General features: G+C 38.3%; 1 protein-coding gene across 1 annotated transcript in view; it reads right to left on the bottom strand.

Moving 5' to 3' along the window:
* The window catches only part of SHQ1 (SHQ1, H/ACA ribonucleoprotein assembly factor), a gene marked incomplete at both ends in the record, with an annotated part of 51,449 nt that extends 35,528 nt beyond the window's left edge, over nucleotides 1–15,921 (bottom strand). Inside the window, 6 exons of the mRNA XM_082004395.1 lie at nucleotides 9,375–9,502; nucleotides 11,231–11,343; nucleotides 12,963–13,114; nucleotides 13,888–14,010; nucleotides 14,885–14,949; nucleotides 15,779–15,921. Of these exons, the coding sequence (XP_081860521.1) occupies nucleotides 9,375–9,502; nucleotides 11,231–11,343; nucleotides 12,963–13,114; nucleotides 13,888–14,010; nucleotides 14,885–14,949; nucleotides 15,779–15,921 (724 nt within the window). The remainder of the gene's footprint in view (nucleotides 1–9,374; nucleotides 9,503–11,230; nucleotides 11,344–12,962; nucleotides 13,115–13,887; nucleotides 14,011–14,884; nucleotides 14,950–15,778) is intronic.
* Nucleotides 15,922–21,244: the final 5,323 nt, after the last annotated feature.

Raw genomic sequence — 21,244 nt, 5'->3', positions numbered from 1 at the left:
TTTGTTTATGCTGTCTGATAACAACCTTCCAGTGGGTGAGGAAGATCAAAATCCTATCCTCACTGATGAAAGCTGCATTTCCTTCCAGAGAGTTATGGTATCCACTGTCGGTGACCATCAAATTTTGCTTACCTTCAATGTACCTCATTTAATTAAGAATGGCTATACTGAGCCAACCCAAAGAATCTTCTCGCCCAGTACTTTCTCTTTGGGATGCATAAGGAAGATGACAACAACATAGCAGGCATGCTGTGACAACGCATCAAAGCATTTCTCTAGGAAACAGTGGTATAGACATGGATAGCTAAGATTAAATATTGAGTAACCCTTCCGAGGAGTACTTAAAACACTTCAGAAAGGATGGCAGAATTGCCTTGAAATAACAGGAGAGATTAAGTAAATAACTGACTAGAAGTCATCTCTGTACAAATCCAAAATAAATCAAGAAGCCATTTACAATTAAAAAGCCAGAAGCTAGAGATAAGAGATTTTCATCCAGGCTGCATGGAATGCAGGCATTCCATGTCAACAGGCTCCGATTTACTGACTAGGACTGACGTAGTGAGCACATCCTGGTCAACACCACAGAAGAAAGTTACAGGCACAAGGTGACTTGACAGGAGAAAGCAGTGTTACTAGCTTGACAGCTGATGCTTTCTTGCATTGAGGAAGTCCCACTCCGTGATTTGTTCCAGCATCAGTAACACTGGAAGCAGCCTGAGTTTAAAATACCACTCATTCAAGGAGATTTCTCTGAGGACAGGAACAAGCCTAATGCAGCACTCTTGTTACACTTTCTAAACAAGCCCTAAGTGCCGAGGTTACCTCTTAACATACTGCACTGTAATTATTGGGGGGGGGGGGGGGGGGGGGGGGAGTAGGGAAACAGGAACAAAACCTTACAATTAATATTGAAATGTCTCTCCAATTATTCTTTTATCACCCCTTTTTTGAGTCACTATGTTCTGACATACTTAGCTGGGGACAGAGAAAAGCTGTAGGCAAGATGTACAAACTTGAAAGTGTGAGATGAGGCAGACACCTGGGAAGACTTTGTGGTTCCCTGAGACAGATCCTTGAATATTGCTGAGCCACCATCTTCCACCAGCTTCATCAGCACTGAGGACTTGACCTGACAACACAACAATTCCTGCCCCAACTTGATTCCCTGTTTTCCAGTTTAGGATTTTGTATCTTGACATTGGCATTTACTTCTGGAATCCTTGAGCTACTAATGACCCTGTCTTAATAATTCTACCTGGAACTTTACTGTTCTTATTCTTCTGCAGACTTTCTCACAGTTCTTCCTCAGCAGCATGAGCCAAGGTTATGCAGCTGGGAATAACCCATAATCCAGAGCCCTGGATCCTTGGGACACAGGCAGCTAAATTCCCAAGGGGACCTTACAGCACAGGTTACAGAAAGGAACGGTTACAACTCCTAGTAAACCAGGTTCCTTTTTACACACCTTGCCCATTTCTCTATCATAAGGATGATGATTGCAAATGTACTTATAGATGTTTCTCCTCAAACACTGCTCATCATCATTTTACACAATCCATATTCTCAGGGATACAGTCTGCCTTTAAGACATGTGGTCTTCTTTATCCCAGGAGGTTTCTACAAGCTTTCTAATTTTATGACATGTTTTGAAACAAATGTTTGTGATGCCAAAGGCACGTACATATGCACACACCTCATCTTGAGACATAAAATTACTAATTAGGAAAAACATTTCTGTTACTTCTTTATGAACTTTTTAATGTTTCTATCAGCTTCATAACCATGAAATACTTGATTTAAATTCCTATGGAAACTTGTTGATGAGCTAAACATTTCTCTGGAGTCAAGCCAGTCTCCATTTATTTACAAGCTCCCACAAAAGAAATCCCAGCTTTTATATCATCTTGAGAAAGCCAATCTCTTCCACTTGCTATGATCTAGTACAAAGTGACAATTTAGCAAGACTATGGCAGTTCTAACTCTGTTTTCCTGTTAATGTAATGCAGTTCAGTATTACTCCTTAAATTACAAGTATAGATGATGTATCTATATTCTATCAGCAAATTTCTTTGTAAGTTCTTGAACTGCATTGATTCTTCAGTAAGTCACCTCTATCATTCATATTAAAATTATCCATAAAAACATATGTGTAATGTTGTAGCACATTTGAAAAAAATTAGTTTCTGAAAAAATAGCATAAAACCACTTTGTAAGCTGCTACAGTAGGGTGGGTTTAACAAGGTATCACAACAGGGTGTTTACATTATAAGGTCCAACTGGAAAGAAAAAATTTCCAATTTCAGCTAGCTTTTGCTAGAAAACCCTCTCCTGAAGTACAACACAATTTATTATAAAATCATGTGCAAGTGGCACTTTCATCCTCAAGAGAAGCACAAAACAGGAGAGGTGAAACTGAAGCTAAACAAGAAAAAGAAATTCTGAAAAGCAAAGAGCCAAAAGTTTGTTAGTGAAGACTACTACAGCAGATCAGATTCATAAAGCTTAAAACCACTTCTGATGATTACAGTAATAAAGTTTGTAACAAAGAAGCTAAATAATTCCTTCAAAGCATGTGAGAATCTATCAGACAGAACACCAGTTAAACTGATATGCCAGCGCTCTCATACTTCTAGGCCCACCTCAATGGGCTTGCTATGGTTAGCAGTCAAGATGCACATATCAGGAATGCAACTGTTCTCCTTCAAAAACTCATTATATTGAGTACTGGATCCGCTACTGAGAATCCGCTCTTCTTAATCAGTGACTACAACCTGAAGTTTGTTTTCGTCTCATAACTGATCAGAATTAACCAATGAGCTACTTGTCATTGGAGGTAAGAAACAGTCCAACACTGAAAGCAAATGAATTGACTTTTTAAAATTTTACTAACAACTATTTGTTATATTCCCTAAAAATCCACGTTCTAGAGGAACATGTAAATGTGAACCATACTTCCCTTTTAAGTAGAAAGCAAAGAAAGTCCTAGTGAATTTCATGAAACATAGGAAATAAAGCTTTCTTCCTCTAAAATGCAAACTCTCTGAAGCATCAGAACATATACAACTGGACCACAAACACAAAAAATGCAAGTCTGCTAGACAACAGCAAACAAGACCTAGACTAGACAATTCCCAAAGGTAAATGTTACAAGATGTTCATTAACTCACTGCCAAGTGCCAGGTGTTCTAAATAAAATTCCTCTCTCTGGAGAAAATACTTCAATTTTATAAATAAATATCTATCCATTCCTTAAAGTTTTTGAATAATAAATCATCCAGGCCTGAAACTCATTATTAACATGTCAAAACCACCACCTACTTTGTTTTTTTAATTCAAAAATATGAGTACACAGTACAAGACTAACAGAACAAGTAAAATTGTAATTACATTTTCTGCTATATTAAGCCTGTATTTTGTACACTTGCATTACCAGTGTTTTACCTAACAATACCTGTACAACAATTAATATTAATATAATGCAAAGCAGCATCTGCTACTACTTATCAAGTACTAAACTTGCAAGTTTTCCTGAAGTTTGATTTTAAAATGTCAGTGTCAAAATCATGCTTCTTCCAGCCACAGCATAACCGTGTATTTATATTTATAGTCTAAAGGAATCAGAGGAATTAATCTCATATACAAAGTTACCGTTAGACACCACTACGGAGATTGCCCTTACTTTTTAATCATATCCTTTACTGCTTTTAATCTAGCCATTCCTCATATTAAAAAAAACATATTTCAAATTGCTCTTCAGTACCCAACTGTCAATGAAGTACAGTTTAACCTCTAACGGGGAGGATGAGATCTGACAGCTAGATGGTTCTTATTACAGTCTTACTGATATTTTACGCCACCGATCACATCACTTAAATCAAGCCAGTGTAAGATCTATATCTCTAGACTACTGTGATACTGTTTTAAATGTGTTAGGGGTACTTAGACAAAACGTGCTCTGTAGACAGATAGCCGACTCAGTGGTCAGACTCTGAGAATCACAGTGAAGTATAGCTCAGAAAAGACCTCTGATAATCAGCTGGTCTAGCATTCTGGCAAAAACAAAGCCTTGGCTTATGGGCCTGTCAAGTCAAGTCTTGAATTCCACAGCTATCTCGAAGCAAAACAACTCAGCAGAACTGACACTCCCTCCCCCCCGTTTTTTTTTATGTTAACTAAAATATTATGCTCCAGTATTAATTTTTTTAAATGTGTGCTTCTGTCGCTGTAAGTTAAGGAATCAGCAACACCAGGTAAAGGGGGAGATAAGTCAGCAGAAAGCAAATTTGTCAGAAACAAATCATAGAATAAAGTTAGCTATTGATTTAATCAGTAGCTAACAAGTCTCTTTCCTTTTCAAGTTCTAAGACATTAAAAGAGGAAAGGCAGCACTACTATGACTAGAAAGATGCCCAAAGCTTCCACCCTTCTAATTCTCAAATCAACATTTACAGCCCATTTCTTCCATATCACTTCTGACCTTCTTCCTCCAGGCATTCTCCATAAAGTCACTGGACTCAGTCTTTCCTGGGTCTCGCAATTTCCTTTATACTGATTTTTGTCATTATTCTTTAAGAAATTTGCGGTTCCTATAAATCATACCAAAACTATACATCATTCCTTTTTCCATGTCTTACTGTTCTTGCCTTTTGAAATCTGAGATACTTTAAAATAGAGACCTTTCATTTGTATATTAAGAATTTTGTATGAATAAACAGCAATCTTTCCTCACATAAGAAATACTTGCTCTGCAGCAGAACAGTGCCAGGAAGGTACACTTGCAGCAAAGGCCCGGAATACTGAGTAAAACAGGTACACAGAAAAATTGCAGAAATCTGATAAAAAAGAAAGTTATTCATCCTAAACTTATGAATCTACCAGTAACGGTATCTATTTGAGCAGAGACCTCCTGAAAGGTGGATCTTTAAAAAGAAATTGAAATTGCTTCTCATTCTGTAAAGAGATCAGAAAGAGAGAATGGTCACAGGTAAGCACAACAGGTTACCGTAAACAAAGTAAGTTATCCGTGGAGCGTATAAATGTTCTATTAAATGCAAATGTCAGCCTGAGCCCTTTGAAGATTATTGGGTTGCCTAAAAAGGAGTTTTTACAGTTGTGCAATTTGAAGTAGAATAAAAAGAAACTTTTAATTAAGTTGAATGTGATTGCTACAAAACACAAAACTTTTCGTCTGGAAACTGTAAAAGCAAAACTCTAATGTAAACTCAGCAGAAAGCAAGCTTTCCAAAAGTTTTATTCCCCCATGGGAAAGGCTGTGTAATTAGTTAGGCTTTATGGAGTACTACCTGACTTGCATTAGACATTGTAAGTGTGAACAAAATCTGGGCCTTTCAGCTTTAGAAAATGTCCACTTCAAAAATTATATTTTGCTACAAAACATGATTGTGAAACCTGCTCTCTAGTACTTCTTCTGGTTACTCAGCGGTACGGCAAAGGCAATAATCTTAGCTGCCTGGTGGCTAACAAACCTAGGGGGAAAATAAATAAAAAAACCACAAAGGGCAAGAAAAGAATCATTGCAATACATAGTAAAATGTAAAAAAGGACAAAAGAAGAAAAGGCACTTAGGACAATAAAAGAAGAAATTAAAAAAAGACAAAATACACATAACACACACAAGCTGGAGAAAAAGTAAAAAGGTTAAATAATAATAGATTCAAGGTAAGGACAGAAGAGAGCTGAAGACTTTAAACGCTAATGGGAAAAGCTGATCGAAAAAGAAAAAAAATCTGGTAATGAGACATTTAAAAAACCTGATGATGTAAAAATGGAAGAGAGAATAACCAAGGATGAAAATAAGAGCAGTAATCAGCCAAACAAAATCTTCAGTTAATTGTAATGCTGACTTTTTTTTTTCCCCCATGGCAATCCGTATTTCTAATTACTCCTAGAAGCCAAAGACATTATAAAGACAAAAGTAAACTAGTTTTTGGTTACCAGAAACCACTGAAGATAAAAAACAGAAGGACATTAATATATACCAGCAAAAGGAAGAAACAAAAAAATAATTCTCTTGGTTCAGTGTTTCTGAATAAGAAAATACACTTTTAAAGGACCTGCTAATTTTTATGTGACTTTCCCACACTAAACTCACTTTTCCACGTAGTAAGTTGAGGAGTCAGTTCCCAATGACATTCCTGATTGCACAGACACTCTGTAGGTGGGAACTGTCCTAATGGCAGCAATAACAGAGCACAAAATACAGGGATTCTAAAGGTACCAGGTGTCCAATTCTAGTGCCAATATCTCAATATTGTGGTAACCAGTACTGTAATCTACTGTCAATTTTAACATTACCATTCCTACCTTCTTGGCTTATCAGTCATTTACCTCCAATGAACAACCCTCTAAAAAGAAACACCATCTCACATTTGAGGGTAGTGGACTTCCCCAGTACGAGACGCTGCACATCTGACAGCATGCAATTTCCACCCCATCTCTCAGCTTCCATGTGCTTGGGTAACAGCTTTGGACAGCACATGTTCAATCAAGAACATAACCTTCCTTCACGCAGGAAACACAAATGTTTCTGCAAGCTAGCCATGGCAGTACACCTAAAAATGACTGGTACACGTTTTAAATACCCCAATATTTGGAAGCCTCTTTACAAGCTATATGCTTGGAAGTCCTCATCATGGAAGATGATGGAAACTACCCTATTTTAGATGCTTTCCTTAACACAAGACATGAATTTGGAACTCGGGAAGAGTAAGAAATCTGGGTACTCTTCATTTTATGCCTCTTTTCCATATACAATAAAAAGAAACTGCATGAAGGATTTCAATCCCTCCTCCTTTATGCCCTTAAACAGGTTCAAAAGTAAACAGGGGACTTTTGTATCTGATTTTTCTTAGAAAAAAGTTTGACCTCACACCTACCTGCAGGGGGATATATGCACACAAAGGCTCAAAGACTCACCACCCATCACTTCATAAAACACCTTAAAATGTACTGCAATACGTATAACATCTGTGCCCCTAGAGCTTCTGTGCTCAAGTACCATTTGGCTTTTTATAGCTAAGCACCAGTGTTCAAAGGCTTCTTACTACAAGCACACTCTAATACCAATGACAGCCTCCTTATCCTTCTAGCTGTAGAGCACACCTTGGCTTAATGCAGACAGACTTCTCCCCAGTTCTACCGGAAATAACCTAAAATTTCTCAAGTAATAAAGAAGGTCCTTCACTTAGCACAGTCCTTGTTTCTTTTATGTGCCTTTTCTATGTCACTTCCACTTACTAAGCATGCATACTGGACTACATATTAATGCAGATATGCAGTCAAATTGCATTCAGCTTGTGAGAATTCATGAATCTGTAACTCAGATTAGACCGACCATCCCTTTGACTGGAAAAAGCATAAAAGCAATACAAAACCATGGGGAACTCATCCTATTGATGATCAGATTCCAGGTCCAACAGCCTGGACCCACTTCCTCCCCTTTCCTATTTCCAGTCGTAAGAGACCTTCAAGTGGAACCTGTACTCCCTCTCATGGTGGTTTCTTTCACCACAGCTCACTCAGGTTTAGGAACCTCCAATGGTTTCAGATCCCGGCAGCCGCTTGCCATCCCCAGCTACTGTTGCTGTTCAAACAGCAGTAACACTGTTATCAAAAATGAGGTCTTTGAGGGAAAAGGTGGGTTGTTGTCATCATTAACATAGCCCAAAAACCAGATGGCCTCTTATGTTACTTAAATTTCCTCAAGATCCACAGAACTACAGGAGCCTCTTCACTCAGCCACAGGAAGATCAAATTTTTCTGATCATCCTTATTAAATATACATCTGTTATAACAAATGGTTTAGAGAAAAGATGATCTTTTATGTAGCCCCATTTTCTGCGTAACTTTCATTAGCACGCTTGACATGCTTTCACATAGTTTTTCTCTTGTTGTTGCCCCTAAAACCCAGCAACATGCATATGTGTTTTTCTTCAGAATCTCAGTTCAGAGTAAAAATATTCTTTAGCAATAAAATTATCCAGCAGATCTTCATTTTCATGATATTCCTTAACACAGGCAAATATTAGCAGTGTTTCATTTACTAAGGAGTGAATGGATAAAAACAAACAAAAGAACCCCTCATTATTCTATTTTCAAGCCTCTTGTACCTTTGTCCAATGCTTATGATGGATATAATTAACAATTCTGACTTCAGAGGCTGAAGAGAGACCAATAATGAAGATCAGATTACATTCACAGTAAAATACACAACATTTACCCAATTCCATTGCTCTTCTTCTGTAGAAAATGTGAAAGTGCAGATATTATTAGTGCACTAATATTTGTTAAGAACCTCTGGTGAAGGGATTATCATTATCTACTTTAGTAATATCGGATTTTCATACTACATAGGAAATGAACAAAGGACAATAAAAGAATATGCATAATAGTAACTTGTAATGCTCTCTACAATCGCTGTGTACAGAAAGGTAATCTCAGTCATCTGCTATCAGTACTGTTACAAGGTCATCTACTAAACTTTAAACCATCCCATTTAGTTTCTAGACACGAAGATTTTCCTTTGAAAAAAGTATCTGAGACCCATAAAAATAGCAACAGAATAATAAATACCATGAACTTCTGTCGTACTGTGTGAATAAAACAAAACACCCTACAGGAGACATGTCCATCAAACAGATTAATGGCTGATATTAGTACAATCTTGCACAGATGATTCTTGGAAAACTTTCGGTGAAGTGTATGCACCATATTTGGAATTGGGCACAAAAAACAGTTTGGCTATTTTTTCCACTGAAAATACAACTAGGAAAGGGAGAACAATTACTTGAAAAATCTGAAAAAAAAAGAGGAGATAAGCACCAGCAACAAAGGACCCACTTCCTAGCTATCACAATCACTACACAAAGACAGGTTTGATTTGATTTCAGATGCCATGACTTACTGACACTGGCAGCTCCTTTCAAATCTTAAAGATTACAGAATACCCTTAAAAGGGAACTTTTTCTTCATAGATACCTGAAATTCTAGAATGGCCTTTATGAACAGTTAACTCCAAAATTTGTTACGCAGACAAAAAAAGAGATCATGCACTACACTTCATAATAAATGGGTAAATGCTTCAGATGAAATAACCAGTTTATAATATACTGTCAACTGCTCTACACACAACTGTCTCAAAGATTTCAGTGTATAACTGTCCCTCAGTGAAAAAAATTTTTCTTTGAGCACAGGAGAAGCAACAGAATACTCCTCCAAGAAGAACAGTTAAGATTGAAAATTTTAGTGTAAAACCATACTTTTTCCTTTAAGAACAATAACGTAGAACATAATGTGGCATCACAGCAATTATCATTCAAGCAACAGGCGTGTGTGTGTATATATGTTCTCACCAAATGTATGAGTGTCATGTTCCTGATGACTTTCTCCCCGCAAGGCTATCATTTTTTTATGAGCATCAACCCACCATGGTTTGTACTTTAAGACATGCTGAATAGCTTCATCTTCAAAAAAATCAGCTCTAGGGGGAAAAAAAAAAGGTCATATGCTATTTATTTCAGTTTATAGTGTATGTGGGTATATTTTAATGCATACATAGAATAGCCTGGAGCCAAGTCAAGTGTATTTTCCATACATTAGAAATACAACAAACCTGAACAGTATCTGTTCTTTGCCTTAGAACCAGAAAATAATCATTATTAAAAGCATAAACAATATTCTCCTATCTTATAGTACCCCATCCTTTCTTTCTCCGTCTTTCCTGAGCCACCTACAAGCCTAGGAAATGGATGAGCTTGCAGCATGACATGAAGGTGAACAAACCCGATTTGTTCTGGATGAATCTGAAGAAAAACATTACAAAGGGAAGACTTCTCAGAGAATGTCACTGGCAGCAAACTTGATTTTACTGGGAAGTTCTCCCATTTTAAAACTGCGTATACTTTGGGGAGGAAAGGTATGCAGTTGAAGGGCAAAGATAAAGTAGGGTAGGGACGGACTTTTAGGTAAACAAAGGCATACTGTAGCAAGGTAAAAAGAAAGACTTGTACATGAATTCTGGAAAAGAATCCATCTCAGCACAAAGCCACTGTGGTAGAAATCTCAATATAGTAATTCTGGGAGAATTTATACTAAAGGATTCAAGTTCCAAGCCTCTTCTTAAAATTGTAGCTTTTTCTTCAAGCCACACAATAGTATAAATGCTGAGAACTGAAAAAAAAAATGCAGATTTCTTAATACCTTCTTAGTCATCATACAAAACCTGCCCAGTCTACTGAACACAGAATGTAATTTGCTTTACTCTCACACTGACAGATTATTTGATGCCTTCCTTCAGTGTCTTTATAAAGTAACTTAAATATATCAACCAGTGTACATTTTCCTCAAAGACAACAGAACACTTCTGTTTGCCACCATTTCTCTCAGAGCCGTCCTTCTCATCAGAGTACAACGGAAAGCAATTTTTGTTGGAGAAAGTTTGGTATCACCTGTTCTGAAGCATCCACAACACAGCCATTAAACTAAATGATTGTAGCTCATCTACCAGGCTAGAAAATAGGGTCTAAGATGGAAACTTAACAACTACTGTAATTTGCATCACATTCTAGGGTAGGAACTACTTCAGTTCTAGTGAAACTTGACTGAACCTAACTTGACCTGAAATACTCCAACTTGAAAGGTACAAAGAATTATTTCTACTTTCATCACATGGGATGAAGCACAAAGAAGCACAAAGTCTTGGTTTGGAACTCTTCCTCATTCTGCTGCAAAAAAGGTTTCACGTGAAGGTGGCAAAAACCAAAATGGCCTAGACAAAATCTTCATACCTGCAAAACTCAAATTTACCTCCTCATAGACCGGGATGGTTCAGTAATCCTTGCTTCACAAGGGGAAAACAAAGTTCTGACATTTACAACCCAAAATGCTGGCAGGGATTGGTTGCTCATCTGCTGAAGAGCTGAACTATGAAACAACCTTCTGCAACAGTTCACAGCTGCCCCTGCTTGAATACAGGCTTAAGCAGTAATTAAACAGTAGAGTAATCCCAAAACAGATAAGCAAGGTCTTGTGTCAGTGTCACAGTTAAGAATCCCCTCTAAGGCCTGCTGTGATGAGACAAAGAAACAAATAAAAAGTAAAACTATTGTTTCCAAAAGTGATCTTAAAACAAATTGTTTATGAAAAGAAAAAGTTAATGTATTTCAACTGAGGTATTTTTACTTGACAAGGTAAAGTAAACAATACTCACAGGTAATGATCAGGCTCAAACTTGGCAGCCTCAGCTGCCAGGCGTTTCCTCCTGCGTTCATCTACAGGAGTTTGATCTGGATCCTTAATGTCAATAACATCACTGAGTTCATCCTGCAAGTAGACCAAAAATTATAGGACCGAGCCACAGTTATGATATGCAAGATTTATTTAGTAAGAGTTTACGAAGAATGCTTATCAGCATTACACTGAAATCCCTAGTTGCTCTTCAACCTCCTTTTCAAACCTTCCAAATTCAGGCTCCGTTCTGCAAACAGAACATCAAAATTCCAAGAAAATCCAATTATTTGAAGCTCCTTAGAATTCATGATATTATGAAGTCTATTCAGGCTGTTTTATCATAAGGCAGGCAGGTTATTTTGCATGATGATGAAATTTGCAATATTTAACAAAAGCACACAATCACAAGAAGATAAAAATTCTAGATACCGGTCTTGTGACTTTTGAAATTACTCTCACACTCAGAAGTGGCCATACATTAATTAGCCAGCAATTGCAGTGCCCATGCCTTAATTGGTGGGCAACTGTAGTGCCCTTTTGAGCATCATTAAGTAGTAGTACATTAATGCTGATGGGAAATGTACTACTTCACGATTTTCATGGTAATAAACCAGTGTATACATCCTAACAGAATGTAAGTACTTTCTCCATAAATAGCAATCCTTATGCTCCAAACACTGAAAATACTACAATTCATGCAATAACGAGATACAGAGTTACATAATCAAGTTGCTTTAAACAGCTACAACTTAAATTGCTTAGAGTAAGGCCACTACAAAAAAAAAGTTATCATCTACCATTTTAATAAAAGCTCTGTATACTATGAACATTATTATACTACCTAGCATACTACAGGTTGTAGATTAGCTTCAATCTATTAATGAATTAAACTGCTGAATGCACCAGAGCAAATTAATTGCATTTTAAAGCTCTAATCCTACCAATTAATCCACAAAAGCAAATTTCAGTGCATCAGCATAACCCTAGTAAATCCCACAGATACCAGGTGGGCAGACACCTTGAAGACTGCACACTTCAGAAGTTTTTGTCTTGTGAGAAAATCAAGTCTAAACCAAAAAGTACAAAGAGAAAATTACCATGAATCTGACAAAGAAAAAAATTTTAATGCCACAACCATAACATTAGCTGGCTTTATTTTGTGCTTTTTGTTAATTGAGTAATTGCTTTTTAATTTAAATATAAAATTCATGACATCTGAAATATGCTATACATTGATGTTAAATATGTTTGAAGTCAGAACAATACCCAAGACAAAGCAAAAGTGTTAACAGCCTGCAGACAGTTTGCAGCCTGCCAGAACCATTCACCTGGCACGTGGCCTACTCCATACAGGCCTTTTTCTCCCTGCCTTCACAGGCTAGCTGAACCATGCTGGTGACAGTAGCTCACCTCCAGAGGACGTTTTTACCAAGGACTCCATTCAGCCCTGTCCTCTAACACTGAAATTATTGCAGAAACAGATTGGCCTGTTGACTTTGCTACACAATTAACTCAGTTTTGACCACCGCTACTTCTGCAGGAACAAGGATTTGTCTGTACATGCAAAAGCAGAATATTCTCAGTCACTGGATGGGATAATGGAGAACAGTTACCTAATGATCCCCTCCTGACTATGGGATGAGCCAGGAAGCCAACCGAACAAGAAAGTTACCCAGAACTTTTATGATAGGAAAAGACAAAAATGCATTTACCTGCAGCCTCTGGAACACCCCTGACCGCAAATTCCCAAAACCATAACGGTACTGTGGTGGTAGAGTGCTTTCTGCACTTTCTTCATAAGGGCTCTGCTCTATTTCCCAGTCAAACTCTTCTTCCTCCTCCTCCTCCAACTCAGCAGAAGCAGCTGTATGTATTGCATGGTCAGAGAAAGAAAATTATTACATAGAAGATATATATGATCTAATAGAAAGACAAACGCCGATAACACAATAAGCCTTTCATTTTACTACATCTTCTAACAAATGTTATACAACACTGGGTCATACAGGCAGATGCTTGTGTCAGTAATCCACAGGTCCTGCTCCAAATTCTCCAGCTTTCAAAAATGAGGCCCAGGAACACTAAAGATTTTAAGTACACTCACTCAAAGACTGAAACAACTGTTCCACTGATTTCAATAAGATCAGAATTGGATGCTATGAGAACCCTGACAGGAGTAAAATGATGTCATCAGTAATTCAAGATAGATATCAAAAAATTAAACACAGGCAGTCACCCCTTCTTGTCTGTTAAATACTGATGTTAAGCAAGTCATCCACTAGAACCATTTGAGCTAAAAGTCCAGTTGTGCTAGCTTGTAGGAAGGAGATTACTCAAATGTGTGTGTATTATAGAGCCACTAGAGGGGTACAAAGATCTACACGGGCTTAGCATACCTTAAACACGTTTTGAAAAAATGTAAACATAACTAAGCCTATAAAGATGACATACATATCACCTACAACACATTTATTTCTATGCTTATCCATACTTTCAGATTCATTCACATCCTTCTCATACCTTGGACTAGGCAATAACAGAAATACTCTATTGTTCTACATATATCACCATGTAGATCTATAACTACTTCATTATGTACCTCAATCACTACTATAAGTAAGATTTTTTTGGTCATACCTATCTCTTCTACTAAAGGTTTTGCTGATCGTGATTTCTTTGGTGCTAAAAGAGATGTCAGCATGTCCAATCCCTCAAAATATTGGCCAGGAACCTCCTTAGGTAACCGAACTGTCAAAGTTCCTTAAAGGAAAGGCATAGTATAGTTATTGCATTAAAATATTCAAGACAAACAAAAATGTGCATTTTTCCTCTAATGAAAAAGGCTCACAGAAAGAGACACATGCAGGTAACACTTTATTATGCATCAACCTCTGTGTGTGTTTTTAAAGTTACTTCACAGGTTTCACAAAAATCAAAGATTTTAATGATAACGCATGAAAGAATATTTAACCAGTTGTGGTCTCTTTATAAACACAAATCAATAGAATACAAGCTTCATTTTAATTTGAATCCTTCCACCAATCAAGCAATCGACAGAAGATCATACGAAACCAGATTCAGCAATCTGATTATTGTCTTAAGTCAAGCATGTAAAAAAGACTTTGCAAGCAGCAAATTATAGGGTTTACTGCTGGGTTTTTTTAAATTAATACATTAATTCAAAAATGTACATATTTTATTGCAGAAATACTTTCCACCTGAAGGTGTGGAGAAAGGCAAATGTCTTCTCTCTTAAGACATAGCTAAGAGACTGCCTTGGGATTATTTCATTTCTACTCAGGACTACCTAACTTCTTTGCAGATTTACTAGACTAATGATCTTGGTACAGTAACATGTCTAGTCCCCACAGGGTTTGAAGAAGACTCATACATAATTTTTTCATTATTAGGACAGCTCTGAATACGTCCGTTGTGTTTAAGGATGGCCTAAAAAAGTAAAATAAATCCCGAGCAAGATTTTTTTATACTACATAAGATGTGAGAAACTTCACATTTATTTACAGTATTGTATACTTCACTAAAGTTCTATGCAATTCCAGTGCTGCAAAGTATAAGTTATTGGAGAGTTAATAGCATTTTTAATGACACATATACTAAGAACATTAACTAATACCTTTGTCTGTATTATAAGATGCTTTTTCTCTGCCATCTTCAACAACTCTTCCAGGAAGTGTCAACCTGCAGGCAAAAACTGAGATGCCTCACTGAGTGCCTAATTCTGCAACTTAACATCTCAGCCTATAAAAATGTAAGGCACATTCCAAAGGCAGTACAAAGGACTCCACAATTTAAAAAACTCTAAGCTAACCCACAATGACAGGATATGAGAACTCATCCAGACTTCTTGTAGCGCTTATTCAGAATAACTACTTCACTGCATCTTACCAGTCCACTAAAATACCTGAGGTCTACTAATGTATAACGGGGAAGCATGCGCAAGAATACAGAAAACAGAAAATAAGAAAGGTTAATAGCTTGTCAGCTCTTACATGCCACAGGTTCTCTTTAACACTTTGATACTGAGATTGCTTCTTGTTCTTCTCCTATAGAGTAGTGGGGAACTCGCTATCTAGAGAAAAGATACAGCCTGGAACCTCACTTCCTACTGCCTCCACTCACAGGACTTTTCTCCCCTTATGTGCATCAAAATCCATTCTTCACCAGATATACTGTACCTGTCTCTCAGCAGGAAAAAGGCACACTTATTCTACACAACTTACATACACCCAGAGAATTGTCTTGCCATTTTTCCAATTAAAAATCTATGGTAAATTCAATTTAGAAAAGCATTTCTTTAAACTCCCTTTAACGTGATTTAATGCCTAGAAGCAAAGAGGCTGGATCCATAAAAACAATTATTTGCACACAAAATGGACTGTCTGCAGTCTACAGTGTAAGAGCTGCAGATGAAGAATATGTTGAAGGGACCAAAATGAAGTTCATTCTCTACTGACTTTTATTTATTTTATGAAGTTCAATTTTTTTTTTAAATCCTTCCAGTACTTGCCTGAGAAAGTACGGCTTAGCATAAAATTTAAAATCTTCCCCTTCAAAATACACATCGAACTCTGAAGCTCTGGCATAAGGTACTTTGATTACTATTGTAAGAAAATCCGGATCCTGGGTCAGCTCAAAAGCTGGAGTTAGCATGATGAATCCAGCAGGAAAAGCAACCACTGGCTCTGTGACCCTACCAAAACAGGAAAACAAGAAAAGATTATTGTATTTTCCAATTTATGACAGCAAATAGTGTCTCTTCAAAATTCAACAAGATGACCATTTCAGATTCTCACAGAATTACATTCGACATACTGGTGACAACTACAAAAAAGCGTTATCAAGAATTTGAAGGTATCATCTCTCTGCACCTCCATGAAACAACTCAATGTAAATGAACGCAAACATCTGGAGCACAGGAAAGCACCCACTATATTCTGCATAAAAAGCACACCAAGTTCAGTCCTAGAACTTGGCAGCTTTTTGTACCTTGTTTATAATTTCACACATAGCAGATGTTAGATCTGTACAGTTCATTAGTGAACTGATCACAAACCACCATTAGAAAATACTGAAAAACAGTAATACTTTCAAAAAATTAGATCTATATTTTATAATCCATACACACATTAGCCAGAACACAAGCAACAGATTCAGTATACCCCAAACAGATTTTCTGAGCGTACACAGTAAGCATGCTGCTCTTCATGTGAAATTTAATGCACAAGCCATTGAGTTAGTACACGCACAGTAACTCAAAGATGCTCCTTCGCGGTGGGCTCATGACACAAGAGCTGTCTGAACAGTTTAAACACGAGCAGTTGACACACTCAGGACATCCAGTGCAAACATGCTTACTGTTTTGATCAGTTTGCAGGGTTTTTCACAAGTCTTGAAGCCCCATCCTAAAAACGTCACATTCCTCCTGAAGATTCGGTCAAAGAAAACATAAATAATACAGTAGGTGTAACAGAATTAAATTATCTAGAGGATATTTGGGATCTCCTTCACCAAGGACAGTTTAGATGGACATCCATCAGAACCATAGGTATGTATGTACATGGGCTTGTGTATGTATTTAGCATGAGAGAAGGAATTTACATAGTACCATTCACCCGATATACAACTTGTCTGACCCTTCAATAGCTTCCAAATGCAAGATAATTCCTCAGGTTTAACTCAGAATTCGGGAGGGGGGGAGGTGGTGGGTTTTTTCAGGGGGGTAGAGGAATGATCACACACTTTTGAAAATTAACTTTTAAAGACAAAAGTATTTTTACCAAAAAAATGCAAAAGTTAACTATTATCCGGGAAAAAGCTACTTTTCACTGATTTTCACAGGTATTAAACATATCCCCATTCTTACAACTTCATGAGCAAACAGAGAGCATTAACCATTAATAGGGCTAAATTTAACAGATTACTCATTTTTTTCATATGGGTAATTTATATAGATAATCTACCTCACATGGCAGAAATGAAAGAAGTAGAACTTCCCATTTCACTGTATCACTTGATTCCAGGGCATCATTCCCAACCTTCCCAGACTGAGCAGCTGCTGTGTGCTTAGCAAGTTGTAAATAGGTAAGAAATACCTGGCTTGAGGAACACCTGCAAACCAATGTACATTTCTGTGCACTTTCTTCTTCCCTATTTAAACACCACACACTGTCTAACAACATGGGATAAGAGGTAACAAAAACCCAGTAGCTCATTTAGATGCTTCAAGGGCGATATGCCAGCCTGCATTTTTATTTTCCCGAATCAGAGGTTCATGACGTTTAACAGCAGCCCCAAAGCCAGGCCCAGCTGTTCCCACTCTCAGCGCTGCTGCCCTTTTGGCATCCCTGACCCAAATTAACTAAACTAACGTGGAGGTTCCCACACAAATCCCAGGTATTTCACACATCACAACCTAGGAACCGCCGATATCCATCCCACAACAATGCAATACTCAATCCCCAGCAGCGCTTGTTCCAATCGAAAATCAGGTATCCCAAAATAATTAAGCTTCCCAGCCTTTTCTGTAAAAAGACCGCTAGAGAAAAAACCCACCACAGCTAGCAGAACTAAGGGGCAGGCAGGAAAAGAGACAAACGCTGTGCTCTGCTTTCCCTCAGAGGGACTACAGTAGGACATCATTTCCCTCCGCTGCTCGTTGAAGCGGGCCAAAGGCCGACTTTCAAGCCGTACCGCGGGACACGCAGGAAGACGCCCGCCGGCCGTGCCCCTGACGACGGCGGGACAAGCGGTGAGGGAAGGGACGAGCTGGGCTCCCACCAGCAGAGCCACACCACGGCCGAAGGCCGCGAACCACCGCCGCCACCCCCGAGGCCTCTGAGAGGAGCGAGCCCTCGGAGGAAGCAGCTACCAGCAGGCAGAACCCCGCGCCGCTCCCTCGGGTCGCTCCCTCAGGCCGCGGCCCACCCAGCATCACACCGCCACTCACCGCGCCCGCGCCGCCGTCCCGCTGCCCACGGCCGCCCGCTCTCTCTCACCGCGCGCGCGCGCGGCTCTGAGGCGATCAGCGCGCATGCGCAGGCAGCCCCGGCCGGGCGGGAGCCAGCGCAGGCCCGGCCCGGCTCGGCCTCCTCCCTGCCGGGCTGCCCCTGTCGCCGCTGCCCGCTTTCGGCGGAGAACGAAAACGGAAGAGGCGTGAGAGCGTAGTACCGACAAGTGAGCGGTCTCCCTCGCGCCTGGCCGTCTCTTACGTTCCCTCACGCTCTGGGGGTGGTCGGGGTGCTCCGGGCCTCGCCGGTGAGGGTGCCCTTCCCCCAGGTTCCACGGGCCTTATTTTTTAACAAAAGCGATGATATGGGGGGCCAGACGTCCTGGTTCAAGGGAGGTTTAACGATCTCAAGAGATGAAAGCAGTATTTGATAAGATCCTAACCCCCAACAACTGCCATCCTGATAAATTATAGAAATGCTGGTCAGAGGATGGGGTGGCTGCAGTGTGAAGATTGCCTACGTAACCTCAGCTCTCCCCTCCTTTGTGATAGCTGCTGCCTAAAACTGCAGGCATCTGACATGGTCATATGCTGTTTCTTAAAATAACAGGCTACTCAGTAAATTGTGTGTCTCACAGCTCAGAATATAAGCAATGCTTGTATGTGTAAGTAAAGCATGCAGCAAGAACAAGTACCTCTGGAGAGGAGAGGATGAAGCTAAGAACTGAGTAAGTAGGAGTGGAAGGTTTGGACCTAGTGTGATTTAAATTGAGGTGGTAAGGATAAAATGATTTCAAGAACTGAAATACATCGCAGCGGAGGGCTGCAGAAATAGAGTAAAGAGTGACCCCATAAGTGCTGTCAGAACAGGAATTCTCAATTACATAAACCTCTTCTAAGACAGAGGATAAATGCGAACAAGATTGACAATGTGAACAGAGGCAGATCCTGATGAATCAAAAGAAATACAGCATTAAGGAGAAAATGCAACAAGCAGCTCAAAAAACTGCTAAAAGCAGAAAAATTGGTTGAAAAGCCACAATTCATTTATCTTTAAATATAACACCTAATGTAGAATTGATCTGATTTTTCTGTCATTAGACCATGAAAGTTATTCTGGTTCCAGATAATTCTCTACATTTTTAAATGCTACTGACTCTCTTCCTCTCCTTGCCCCCTCTGAAATGCATTCAAATGTTTTTCCTGGAGGGAAAAAACCCATAATTACACAACTTCTGCTAATGAAGTTGTTTTTAAAAAGAACAGACAGACAATATTCCAGGCTGATAAAGACTGATTTTTCTTGCTGGAAATCCACTGGATATGACATGTCTTCATGAGAAAACATCTTCACTCTTGTACAGAACTGAACTGCACAAAAAATAAATACTTGCTTCAAACGAGATCATTCTTCCCATTGATCTAAAATTGATGGATAGCTTTAATAGTCAGCCTAAACTTTCTTGTGTCCCAGATTTTTACATGCAGAAATTGAAGATGCATGGCATATAAAAATGCATTTTTTTATATTAAGAAGTTAATCACATCTAATTTCAGATGTTGATTTGGCTTGGACTAAAGCCTCGATCAAGTCGTCAGAAACTTGATGCATTTCTAGAGAACTTCAGCACTAATTAACTTTTGGACCTTGCTGATGTAATCTATGGTAAGAATGTTGGACAGGAAGCTGAATTATGAACCAGCAGTCACCATCTTCTCTGGATAAGCTCAAATTTGCATAAGACAAGTCTATGAAAGATAAGGAAAAAGTTTCATCAGAGAGTTTATTCTTGTCTATATGGCACTTTCCAAAACTGCCTCAGAATTATTTTTTTTTAGAGCCTAATAACTCCCAGCCTTTTTTGTCTAGTAATTTTTTCCTTGCAAAAGAAATATGTGTATGCTGATTTTAGTGAAGAAACTGGTGCGTCAGCCATTCTGCTTTTCCATCCAACTAAAGTATGAAGGAGCACCTCTAAGAAATTTGTATTGCTTTCTCCTGTAAAAAGCACACTGATTTTTTTTTTTAGAACTAATGAAAAAGTTTTATTTAGAAATGTAGAAACACTACTTTACATCTTTTGGTGCATCTTTCTGATTAAGAAGTGAATTTGGCTGCTGTATGGTGAATGGAGCACTGAAGAATGAAAATGCATTATCTACAATGTTTTGGGCAAGTAATCAGTAAAACTTGCCAATCCCTTGAAAAACAAAACCATGAAGCTCAGCAATTTATGAGCACAATTGACTCTACATTGCTAATAATAACAGGTAAATCTGGCACAATCCCACAGATATGATACATGCTATATTCTAGATATATAATTGGCATGTACGTACCAATGGTAATCAGATACAAAATATACATTTAGTTTAACAAATAAAAAGAGGAAACAAGTGGAAATAAAGTAGGTATATGTTTCAATCAGAAACATATTTCTCTATGAAACACATTATGAAATACAATATAATACGTAACTATTTCCGTTATTTAAATTATCAGTGCTATAATTTTTATAAACAACTAGAAGTAGTTCTGCAATTGTCAGATTTACACTTTGCAAAAATTCAGTGTAAATGAACAACATAAATGATGATTAAGGGCTTTTCCTGAGATGGAAATAGATACTATTGCACATCTGAGCAAAACTCATATTATTCTTCCCTTTAACTTTGAAAACAAGTAAAAACCAAATATGTAGACTTCTTTTGTCTAAGTGGCCTGAAGCATTCCTCCAAATCTGATGCATTTTAATCTGAGTTTGCTTTCTTCATAGATTTGATTTTCTAGGAGTTTATCATCCTTAACAGTTTCACTTACGGTGATATCTTCATAGCTTTACTTTTGCTCTTTCCTCTTGCAGTTTCCATTATCCAAAGATAATGAAGCTTCTCCCAGAGGAGGGGAGGTTCCTGGATCACAAAGACCTTCGGTGCTTTTTCAGGTAAGGATAACAATGTGGGTCTCCAGAGGCAGGATGGTGGTCTTCATAAAGTCAGGATCAAACTCCCAGTAGTCTTCCCAAG

Source organism: Phaethon aethereus, assembly GCF_964289735.1.
Source record: "Phaethon aethereus genome assembly, chromosome: 11".
In the NCBI taxonomy this organism is placed as follows: Eukaryota; Metazoa; Chordata; class Aves; order Phaethontiformes; family Phaethontidae; genus Phaethon; species Phaethon aethereus.
This window is presented reverse-complemented; position numbering and strand designations above follow the sequence as displayed.